Genomic DNA, 12,274 nt, shown 5'->3' with positions numbered 1-12,274 from the left:
ATGATTTCCTGGATGGACAGATCGTTGCCCGAATCCTCCCTATGTTCTGCCGGCTGGGCGAGTACACTCGGAGCAAACTTCTCAGAATCGCGGCGTGTTCTGTAGACTTTACCCTCCATATCCCCGACGAAAACATCACTGTCATGAGCTCTGGAGGGGGAACCCGAATTGATGCAGCTAGGGTCCTCCTCCGTTATGAAAACAGAGAAATTCACCACTACCTCTGGGTGAACCAGGCGACTTGGGAATCGAAAACAGAAGGACTGATAAGTTCCCTGTGGGAGCCAACATTCCTGCTCAGAATTGTCTGTGGCAGAAGGAGAAGGGGGCGCTTCGTTGACAGGAGAAACGGGCTGCACACTGGCCCTTTCCGAGCTAACTCTCACGCCGGATCTTCCCCCTCTTCTGGGGATGCCTCTATCCCGCGGCATTTTGCCCAAAACTTGAGAGCCAACTTCACTGTAATGCCCAAGGTTATGAAACTGCCATCGATGAGCCAGATATCGGTTACTGGTCTCAATTAATAGGAGAATGACCATAATTGCTGCGTGTGAGAGGCTTTTGGCGCCTCCCCTGCTCTCCTTAGAACTCTGCGCCCACATACCAGGCATAAATGCCTCACCACTCCTCTTCTGCGTTTGCCTGAAGGCAGTGTCCCGTCGGCTCTGTGTTGAAGTTAATGCTGTCGTCCTACAGCTTAAAAACTTAATATAACCACCTCCCTCCACGCGCATGGGCTGGCTCCTCCTTCTGCCTCCATGTGGCTGTATCATGGGGCTCTTAATTACAAGTGTGGACACCCGCATCCGGGTGCATATCCTTAATCAGAGATGTTTCCTGATTGATCATAGCTTGCAGTCTATCGATCTGTTCTTTAGAAGGAAGGCTATCAATGGTTCCTTCATAGTGAATTTCTTTTGCTTCCACTCCGAGATTGGCTAAGAGATCCGCCATCTTGTTTCCTTCGCGTCTTGTGTGCTTGAAGGTAATGGCGTGATGCTGTGAGAGCCAATGAGTTATTAATTCCAACCTCTGGGACAATCGCCAACTGCTACTTAATTTATGAACAGGCGATCTATTCTGGAGCTTTGTGGCTGTTCGGATGAGGATCTGCGAATCTCCCTCAACAATCAGGGGAAAGAAGTTTCTGGTGTGCGCCATTCTGAGACCTCGCCAAAGTCCTTCTAATTCTGCGGAGTTGTTAGTGTCCCAGCCTATAGTTCCCATGAAGATACCTAGAGGGTGCCCCTTGTAGTTCCTGAAAACACCTCCATAACCCCCTTGCCCAGGGTTACCTTTAGAAGCGCCGTCAAAATTGAGTTGAATTATGCCTGCTGGGGGTGGGTTCCAAGAACCTGAATCCTTTTTGCTGCTTGCTGGATGTGTATCAGTAGGTGGGGGGTAATGCAAGTTCATTTGCCAATTATCCCAAATCGCTTTTTCCTGAGGAAGAGTGGGGAAATCTTCAGATTTCCAATCTTTGAGAGAGAGAGTTTCCATAACATTTTGATGGAAAAGGGTCCAAAGTTTCTCCAATGGCATTGTTTGATCTTTGAAAATCCTCCTATTACGTTCTTTCCATAAATTCCACATCAGGAGCCCCGGAAGGAGTATCCATAATGCATTGAGAATAGGGCTTTGGAATGGGCCAGGAGTTCCTTTGTTAATGGTGCCTTTGAGATCATGGTGTGTCCTTCTTTCTTTTTGACATCTGAAAGCAATTTTCTCCCATAATGTATTTCCAGTTGGACAATTTTGCATTAGATGAAGAGCTGATTCTTCCTCCCTTCGACACATAAAGCAAATGGAAGGTCCTGAGAAACTTCTCTTTCTGAGATTATCCCAGGTGAGGATGCGGTTATGGCATAGAAGCCAGAGGAAGGTAGAAACCTTCGGCCAGTTCAATATATGCCAGACTTTGTCCCATAAGCTGTCTTTATGTGTTTGGTCCTGTGTAATTATGCTGTAAGCCTCCTTGGTGGAAAAAACTCCTTTTTCTTTATAGCCCCATCTGAGAATATCCGGATCAGCCGAGATTCTTATCTGCCTTTTTTGAAGCTCAGTTTTGAGTAGCTGCTGGATAGGTTCATCACTATGCGGGAGGAGCAGAGTTGTGTCTTTCCATTGACGGTGTTCCTGTGTAGCGTCAGGAATCCAGCATTGGTGAACTTTGGCCTCCTGGAGAGCTCTCCGCTCATTTATTGGCAAATCCTGAAGAATGTCCTTGAGTTTTGGCATTTGCTGCCATGAGTCTTCCCAGAAGCGGGCCGTATTGCCATTATTAATTTCCCAAAAGCAGTGATTTTGTATGAGGGAACGGTGCTGAATTGCGGCATTCCAGATGACCGAACCTGAGCATATTTCGGTCATGCGCAATCTTTCCTCCATTGGGTGGTTACCTGCATACTTGGCAGTCCAGAGAGAAGCCCAGGGAGTATTGGGATAAGCCAACCAACGCCACCAGATTTTCGCTCCCATAGCTTGATTACTGTGATCAGGATCTCTGAGGCCTATCCCTCCTGCATACTTTGGCAGACACACTTTTTCCCATTTGAGAAGAGCCCATTTTCTGTTTTGACCTGAACCTCCCCACAAAAATCTCCTTTGAAGGTTCCTGATTTCCTTAAGGACCCATTTGGGGGCAGCGAGGATGGAGAAGAGGTATAAAGGCATTGATTGTAGCACCGATTTTGTAAGAATTATTCTTCCTGCCATATTCAGGGATCGATTGGTCCAGAGGAACAGACGAGCTTCAAGCTTTTCTAAGAGATGCTTCCAGGAAGAATGCTTGAGGGCAGAACTCATCAGCGGGGCTCCAAGGTATTTGGAAGGCAGAATAGCTGAAGGGAAGCCTAGAATACGCTTAATGGCTTTTTGGGTGGTAGCGGGGGTGTGGAAGAAAAAAATTTGGGATTTGATTCGATTGATGAGAGCGCCGGAGGCATCAGAGAAGTTGTTAAGGATAGATTTGATATGGCGAGCTTCTTGGACAGAGGGATGGGCGTATAGCATATTGTCATCTATGAATTGCGGATGGGTATGACTCAGAGAGTTGTGAAAGGCAAGCCCCTTTAATCTTCTATGAAGCTTTGCCGCTTTGATGCTTCTACCTAAACCTTCAGCCATGATAATGAAGAGAAAGGGTGATAGGGGGTCACCCTGCCTAATTCCTCTTGAAGGTCGAAAAGTGGCTGAGGGGATACCATTGATTAGAACAGAGAAAAAAGCAGAGGATATTAAGCTGTAGATCCATCGGACCCAGGAGGGAGCGAAACCAAATGCAGTTAGAATTTTATGAATGTAAACCCAACTGAGGCTATCAAAAGCCTTGGAAAGATCCAATTTGAGCAACATACCTGGTTTCTTGGTCACTTTAAGGGAATGGATCAACTCATGGGTGAGTATAATGCCATCTGTTATTTGACGCCCTTCGACATATCCCGATTGTTCCGGAGATATGATGAAAGGAAGGAGCGGTTTGAGCCGGTTGGCTATGACCTTTGAAGTGATTTTGTATATCATGTTGCACAGTGCTATAGGTCTGTATTTGTCCGGGGAGTTTGAGCGTTCTTCTTTAGGGACTAGAGTGATAAATGTGGCATTTAGTCTCGGATACATCCATCTGAGAGCTCTTGATTCCTCTACCACCTGCCACACTTCCGTACTGATCATGTCCCAAAATTTGTGGAAGAAGTTTGCTGTAAAGCCATCCGGTCCAGGAGCTTTACCTTCCTTCATTTGCTTCACCGCTTCTTCTACTTCCTGTGGAGTGATAGGTTTGATTAGCAGGCTGTTGTGTTCCTCCGTTATGACCTTGGGTATGTTCTGTGCTATTTTGTTGATTGCCGGAATTCTGTTGATGTCGGGCTCTTGAAGGGCTTTTTTGAAATAGCTCGTGAATTCTTTCTCTATGCTCTCATGCGTTTCGATCCGCTCTCCTTGCTCATTGTTAACATGTGTGATTTGGTTAATCATTCGCCTTTGGACAGTGGTCTTGTGGAAAAATTTCGTGTTCTTTTCCCCCTCTTTGAGCCATCGTATTCTGGATTTCTGCCTCCATAGAATTTCCTCCTGCTTGGCGCGTTCCAGAATTTTTGATTCAATATCTTGCTCCTGTCTGGAAAGTTCCTCTGTACGACCCTCAGTAATGATAGTTTGTTGAATTTTCTTCATTTCAGTATTAAGGATGGCTTGGTCTTCAAATATATTACCAAAGGTTCTATGGTTCCATTTTTTGATGGCTTGTTTGAGATTTTTTAATTTTTGTTGGAATATCGCCATCTTTGTGCCTTCAGTAATATTGAGATTTTTCCAGGTTGTTCTGATCATCTGTTCGAATTCCGGGTGAGCAAACCAGAATTCCTCAAAGCGGAATGGACGTCTATTATTCTGTCCTGGCCTGCTCCACTGCAGCTCGATAGGCCAATGATCCGACCCGGAGTACGGGAGGATGGAAGCTGTGAATTCTCCACCTGCTTGGGAAGCATTGTCTGAAATTAAAAAGCGATCAAGGCGTGAAGCGATTTGATGAATACCTGTTCTTTTGTTTGTCCATGTGAAGAGGCCATTGTTCGTTGGGATGTCCATGAGCCAGTTGTTATTGATGTAACTCTTTAGAAGGCCGTCATCAGCATTTGTATTGTTTCTGCCTCCTTTTTTTTCTGTCATATTGGCAATCATGTTAAAATCACCACCCGAAATCCAAAGTGGGAGAGATCTATCCTTATTGAGGTCTGATAGAGTATTAAGCAGTTGATTTTTCTGAGCTGTCTCCTGAGGGAAATACACATTTGTTAATAATCCATGGGCATTCGTACCTGAGAGATGGAATGTGGCTTGAAGAAAGTTTTTATTTGCTTGAATATTGCTGAGAGTGATGATCCGGGCGTCCCATAGAATGGCTAAGCCTCCTGAGGCACCTTGTGCATCTACTGCTGTAACCAGCCCCCCTGGCCAGGCTTTTGCGGCTATTTTTTCCAGTACTGTGGAGCTACATTTCGTCTCCTACAAAAAGAGGATGCTAGGTTTTTCTTGCTTTAACATGTTTTTTAAGATTCTTCCTTTACTGGGGCTATTAAGCCCTCTAATATTCCAAGATATGAGCTTCATTGAGAAGGGTGGGGGTTTTTTGCAAAATACTTTGACAATTTGGCATATTGCCCTGATTCTACCAGAATTTCTCCTACCTGGATTGTTCGTTCTAGGGTAGTTTTCCTTCCCCTTTTTTTGCTGTCTTTGGTGATAAATTTGCCATCCCAAGGACTCCCGATCTGGACTCCTAGCGAGTACTTTTTTTGCGCTCTGCCAAGCACTTCCACCAGATTGTCAACCTCTTTTTCCGGGATTTGCTCAAAGTTCTTTGTTCTGCATGCTTCCTCCAGCCCTGTGATATCCAGCTCCCCTATGTCCAGGGGTGTTTGATCTTCATCCATGATTTGGGGAGACTGAGGAATGTCTTCATTTCTAATCAAGGCTTTCCCATCTGACTGGGGGGTTTCCGTATCCATTTTCTCAATGTGCGTTGATATGCTTTGACTTGGCTCCGCTCTGTTCTTTTGACTGGCGTTCTTTTGTCCTCCTTGCATAGACGTTTCTCCCTCTTGCTGGTACTGGAGATCTTCTTCCGTTTCCCGGTCTTCTTCCGATCCTCTCACATCCGATTTGTTTAGAGCTTCAAATCGATTGCTCATTGGTATCTTATTGTTTAGATGTGCCTTGGGTATGTTGTTGGTCTTTCGGTTTCCTCTTCTTCTGTTGGCGACTTTTGTGAATCCATCAGTGGATTGGGGATTCGGTTTATCTGGAGAGGATGGAGTTTTGTTGAGAGGACAGTCTCGATAAAGATGTCCAATGTCATGGCATCGCCTGCATCGGAAAGGGACCTGTTCATAATCTATGACTTGAACCCATTCTGAATCTTCATGAAAGAAGCTTACCGAATCTGGTAAAGGCTGTTTGAGATCCATATAGACACAAAGCCGGGCATATGAGGTGTGTTTACAGAGTCTTGTCTCCTCTGCTACCCTAACAAATTCACCAATAGCATTTCCTATTTCCTTTAGTGAGGTTTCCTCCCAAAATTCCAAAGGCAGAGAGTAAAGCCTTATCCACACTGGCGCATAGCTTAGATCTTCCTTATCTGGGTTGAACCTTTCCACCCATCCCTTGAGAAACAGGCCGGCTGAGTTGAAGAAATATGGGCCTTCCTCCAGGATTCTGGTTCTGTCCTCTAGGCAGTTAAAGACAGCAGTGAAAAAGCCCTTTGCTCCTAGGTGCAGAGATATATCTCCTTTTGGACGCCAGACCGCACCGATCCAAGCTCTTAGAGCGCGCTCTGTTGGCCAGATCCCTATGAACTTGCCAATCAAAGCATGATCCCGCATGTATTGTATACGGGCGTTGATTCTTTCACTGGGAAAGAAAACCTTAGGTCTATTTGCAGCTACAGATTTATACGTGGAGGAACTTACTTTCTGTCTGACCTCTGTCTCGGATTCTTGATGCATTTGCTGATGATTATTCGCAGGTCCATTGCTTTCTCCGTTTGGATTTTCCCAGTCGTCTGCGCGTTGCGACTTCGCATTTGGTGAAGGGGGAGGCTCATGGCCCTCCCCCATTGGGGGAACCATGAGGCCGGTTCGAGTGGGGTTTCCACCAACCCCCTGTCGTTCTGGTGGTACTGATGAGAGTTGGTTCGACAGGTCTGCCGCCTGCAGGCTCTGTCAAAACCCTACCTTTCTCCCTGACTGCTCCGTCCGCCTACGCCAGAGCTCTCCTCACTAATTTTCCTAACTATAATATATTATATATTAGAATGTTATATTTATTTAATTAAAATATTTTCATTAGGTTATTAAATTAAATTATTTAATTCCTTTCTTAATTTATTTAATCAATTAAATACTAGGGATACGTGAAGGGGTTTTATTTTTATTTTTATTATATATTAGAAAGTTATAATATTAATTTTATTTATATATTGAATTACTTAGTTCTAATTTAATTTAATCCATTGGAAAAAAGGCGGGGGAGGGGGGGGGTTTATAAATCAGAAAGTCAATTTATTCTTTATTAATTTATTTAATCATTTAAACTGCTAGGGATAGTAGAGGGTTTTTTTATTATAAGGATTTAATGGGATTAATAAATTATTATTGAGTATTGGTTAAAATTAATTTTATTTATTTATATTTTATTCATAGTTCAAGGAAGAAGCTTAATAAAAAATAATATCAAGAAATTTTTGATAAGGAAATAGTAATAAAAATTAGAACGAGCGACAGATTTTAAATACAAGAAGGACAAGAACAGGACAATTAGTAAAAAACTAAAACCAAAGGAGAAACCTTAGAAGGATGGAAAGGGCAACACTAGGAAGAAAGGGGAAACCTCAAAAACTAAAAAAGGTGGGGGGGAAAGGGGGAAAAGGAAGGTAAGACTAAGAAGAAAGGGAAGGGATCCAACAACTACTGATCTTCCAGCCATCATCTCTATTGAGATTGTTAGGCCTTTTTTCAATTTCAATCACCTCCTTGAATTTACGGTGATGGAACTACGCAACCTTGGTAATAACCTTGGCCTCCTCAATACATGCATGATGCTTGGTCTTTTCCACATGCTCCGCTAATGCTAAAGACTTGGTTCTCCCATGTCTTAGGTCGGCTGCATGTTCGCTGATCATTTGATGGATAGAGCACCCTATTTCCCCGATATAGAAGGTCCCACAAGAATAAGGGATCAAGTAGACGCCATTCATGTCCTTAGGGTCAATGGGATATTTCACTGAATGGAGGGATTTACGAATGGTATTGAGGGGCCTAAAGGTTGAGGGAATATTATACTTCTTAAGGATCTGAGCAATCTTGTCCGTGGTTCCTTGGACATAGTGAAGATGGACACCTAGCAGGCGTTCTTTAGGTACCTTTTTAATAAAAGAATTTTTAGATGATTTAAGGAAAGCCTTCTGACCTAAGCGCCTACTATAGCCATTCTCCACAAAGAAATTAAGGAGATGGGATTTCTCTTTATCGAAGCTCTTACTATCAAAAATCCTAAGGGCACAAGTAGCCAGGGTGTTAAGAACAGCCAATTTTTGAACGGGGAAATGATGGGAATCGGCATGAAGATACTACTCAGTATGTGCTTTCTTCCAGAACACTAAGTGGGAGAGGGAACCATCCAGGTTTTTTGAAATAAGAATATCCAGGAAGGGGAGGCAGTGATTGACTTCTTTTTCCATGGTGAACTTAATGGCAAAAGATTAACAATTGAGGTGATTGAAGAAGAGATCCAACTCCTCTTGGCCATGGGACCAGATGATATTAGTGTCATCCACATATATTTTCCATAGCTTGGGAAGGAGACGGGCCAAGGCTAAAGCTTTGGCTTTGAAATCCTCCATAAAAATATTTGCAACAATAGGGGAAAGGGGTGAGCCCATGGCAACACCATAGGTCTGCTCAAAGAATTCACCCTCGAAACAAAAAAAAGTATAAGTGAGACAAATCTCAAGCAGCCAAGTGGTATCAGGATCTGTTAGGAGATAGATCACTTCCAAGGCCTCCTTTATAGGAATGCAAGTGTAAAGGGAGACCACATCGAAGATGACGAGGATGTCTTCAGGGTCAAGATTTATGTCCTTAAGCTCATTAATGAAGGAATCAGAGTCTTTATTACCAAGGTTGTGCAGTTCCATCACCATAAATTCAGGGAGGCGATTGAAATTGAAAAAAGGACTAATAATCTCAATAGAGATGATAGCTGGAAGATCAGTAGTTGTTGGATCCCTGCCCTTCATTCTTAGTATTACCCTCCTGTTCCCCCTCCCCCCCCCCTTTTTAGTTTTCAAGGTTTCCCCTTTCTTCCTAGTGCTGCCCTTTCCATCCTCCTAAGGTTTCTCCTTTGGTTTTAGTTTTTTACTAATTGTCCTGTTCTTGTCCTTCTTCTATTTAAAATATCTCGCTCGTTCTAATTTTTATTACTATTTCCTTAACAAAATTTTCTTCATATTATTTGTTATTAAGCTTCTTCCTTGACCTATGAATAAAATATAAATAAATAAAATTAATTTTAACCAATACTCAATAATAATTTATTAATCCCATTAAATCCTTATTATTAAAAAACCCTCTACTATCCCTAGTGGTTTAAATGATTAAAAAAGAATAAATTGACTTTCTGATTTATAAACCCCCCCCTCCCCCCGCGCTTTTTTTTCAATGGATTAAAGTAAATTAGAACTAAGTAATTCAATATATAAATACAATTAATATTATAACATTCTAATATATAATAAAAATAAAAATAAAACCCCTTCACGTATCCCTAGTATTTATATGATTAAATAAATTTAAAAAGCAATTAAAAAATTTAATTTAATAACCTAATGAAAATATTTTAATTAAATAAATATAACATTCTAACATATAATATATTATAATTAGTTATTGTTCACTAAAATTAGAATATTATTAGAATTTTTTACCTTTGACTTATTAAAATTATATAATCTAGCCATTATATAGCCGTTGATGGTCAATCTAGTCAACCTAGCCATTTGGAAGATCTTCTCTCCCTATTTATTTTGCAGTGATGATCTGAATCCTCAACTTGTCCTGAAAATGAACAGTTGGTTCAAAACGCGTCAACAAAGGTTTTCCACATGTGATTTATGCCGAAACTCTTCTTATGAATTAATGTTTCTATTCATTTATTTTTCACACAAAAGTGTCACTATGGCATAATATCTTATTTTTCATCTCATCTACTTTTTTAGGATTCCCTAAAGCTACCACGAACTACGCTACATTTACATTAGTGGTCCCTTGGCACGATAGCACTAAGACGCTCTGATGCCAGAATTCATTAATTATGTGGCATGGTGGATGTTTGAAAATTTATAATAGGATTATTTTTTTGAGTTTGAGCCATCACAATGCACCCAAAATTCGTATGGGAGGTCTCTTCACTCAGAAAACCATAAAAATACAACAAACAATCCGAAGCAAGGCATGGGGACGTAAATAACAAAAGGGATGGAAAGCATATGTCATTGAAGGTGCCATTGAAGGTACAGATCAAAGGAAATGTTTGAGCCCAACATGGTTATTTAGATGCTAGGTGGAAGCAACACCTCGAGCTCAGCAAAGCTTCCCTAGATATTCTAGTTTGGATTTTCATCTATAGTTATCGTCCTCTCTTATTTTTTGCAGCTCAAAGTACAGATCCCGATGAAGTTGTTGCCCTTAAAAAATTTTAAGGCGAGTCTTGGAGACCCACATGGAAACCTAAAAACTAGGGGAAAGGTGATCCATTGTAACATACCTTGGATAGAAGTGATATGATATAGTGCAAATCTTTCAAATGGCTAGTTTCATAACCATGAACCTAACAGGAAATCTAGCTCCAGAAATTGTAAATTTACGGCAACTTAAAATTTCGGGTTTCATGTGGAATAATATAAGCGGCAGTCTTTGGTTCACATCCACTAGCAAGGACATTCCATCCATATGTTTGATGGCAAGGTTAAGGTCTGAAAAGCATTAGACAACTCACTTGTCATGACTGGGATAAAATAAGAAAGATTGTTGAAGCTGCAAGGAAGCTCTGCTTGTGCACAAAGTTTTCTGTACAGTTCTCAATATGATGAATGTACAATACCATCTAGTCTCTTATGGAATGTTGGATTTGGACATATGAACTATGAAAATTTGCATTTATTGAAGAGAAATGGTGTTACTAGTTTTCCAACCATTCCTAGGAAACTTAAGCAATGTGGTGCTTGTACCTTAGGAAAGCACAACAAACAAGATTTTCATGATACTTATTATAGAGAACATAGAAAGCTTGAATTGATTCATTCTAACTTGTGTTTCCCTATGCTTGTTCCTTATGCAAATGGTAATAAATACATGATGACTTTTATTGATGACTACAACATAATGTGTTGGGTATATCTATTGAAGAACCAATCTGAAGCCTTTCAAAATTTCAAAAACTTTGATACATGGATTGAAAATGATACACAATCTCATATTGGCTCTATTCGTACTAATAATAAAAAATAATATACTTTAAATGAATTTTAAAACCTTTTTTTCCAGCATGGGATAAAACATTAAAAAATAGTTCCTTATAGTTTCCAACAGAATGTTGTAGTTGAAAGAATGAACATGATAATTTAGAATATGGTATGTTCAATGATGTTTTTAAAAAATGTGAAGTTGATCTTTTGGGATGATATAGTTCTATGTGTTGTCTATATTAAGAATATGTGTACATCTCTTTCTCTCAAAAACAAGACTCCCTGTGAAATGTGGTATGGCCAAATTCCTTCAATGAGGCATCTCATGGCTTTTGGTTCCACTTGCTATGCCTTGATACCTAAGGAACATATAAACAAACTTGGTTCAAGGAGTAAAAAATGTATCATCATGGGGCACTCAGATACCTCTAAATCATATCGTATCTATGATGAAGTAAATAATAAATTTATATTATTTAAAGATGTGATATTTCTTGAATCTTCCAAAACTAACAATGTCTTTGGGTGACAAATTATTTGCTTAGATAGATTTGGGCATGCAAACTATTTTGAGTGTTTAAAAAATGTAGCAAGAAAGCTCAATTTGACTTTTTTCTTAGTCAAATTGAGTAAAATTGAAATCTTGCATTAGCAGACAGCTTGGAGGCAATTATCTCGAGTGACATGGCCTTGTCACTTACTTAGCTCAGTAAATTTGAGTTAGAGGGCTTGGAGTTCATTTATGCATGTGTGATTGCTAAATTTTAGCAATCTAGTTTAGTTAATTTTAGTTGTATCAATTAACTAACCTCTAACTATTGTTGGACTCAGTTGAAGCTCAGATGTGCAATGGGACAACAATATAACTCAAAGATTTATTAGTTAACTAATCAATCAACCGAAAATAGCTAGTACATGCATGGAATTCAAATTCTTCATTTGAAGTGTAGATGAGAAGGCAATGTAACATGAGTTGTATACTAGTTTTGAGTGCACAGGTGTTGCATGAGTCGAGCAATCAATCCTTGGGAATTGCGCAAGAAAATAGGAGGAAATTCCTATATTTTAGGTGCTAATTTCCTCAAGTATTGCAGAAGGAAATAGGAGGCTGATAGAGGCATAAAGTAGCTAAGTGTTGGCTAGAGGTCCTTAGTCTGCAGGAGAACAATTATTCTTTTGCAAGTTGTGCTCAGAGCTGGAGCAAGCAATTGTAATAGTTTCTCATTTCAACTAATTAATGAAAAGAGGCTT

The 12,274-nt window shown here is 40.5% G+C and overlaps 1 protein-coding gene across 1 annotated transcript; it reads right to left on the bottom strand.

Annotated features, from left to right (window-relative positions):
* Positions 1-780: 780 nt before the first annotated feature.
* On the bottom strand, positions 781-6,617 carry LOC149202917 (uncharacterized). Its single transcript, XM_089401726.1, has 2 exons — positions 5,187-6,617; positions 781-5,004 (listed from the first exon to the last, which is right to left on the bottom strand). The coding sequence occupies exons 1-2, from the start codon at positions 6,615-6,617 to the stop codon at positions 781-783; spliced, it is 5,655 nt and encodes a 1,884-aa protein (XP_089257852.1).
* Positions 6,618-12,274: the final 5,657 nt, after the last annotated feature.

The sequence above is a fragment of the Pinus tabuliformis genome, chromosome 2_1, assembly GCF_031772625.1.
Source record: "Pinus tabuliformis cultivar Carrire ecotype Pingquan chromosome 2_1, CPIR1, whole genome shotgun sequence".
Classification (NCBI taxonomy): Eukaryota; Viridiplantae; Streptophyta; class Pinopsida; order Pinales; family Pinaceae; genus Pinus; species Pinus tabuliformis.
The sequence above is the reverse complement of the archived record's forward strand: the minus strand, read 5'-3'. Positions and strand labels throughout refer to the sequence as shown.

Excerpts from the sequence above, each read along its gene's own strand:
- LOC149202917 (XM_089401726.1), bottom strand. The coding sequence starts at position 6,617 with ATGGGGGAGGGCCATGAGCCTCCCCCTTCACCAAATGCGAAGTCGCAA. Across the intron at positions 5,005-5,186 it reads CCCTAGAACGAACAATCCAG|GAGACGAAATGTAGCTCCAC; the intron begins GTAGGAGAAATT and ends CTCTTTTTGTAG.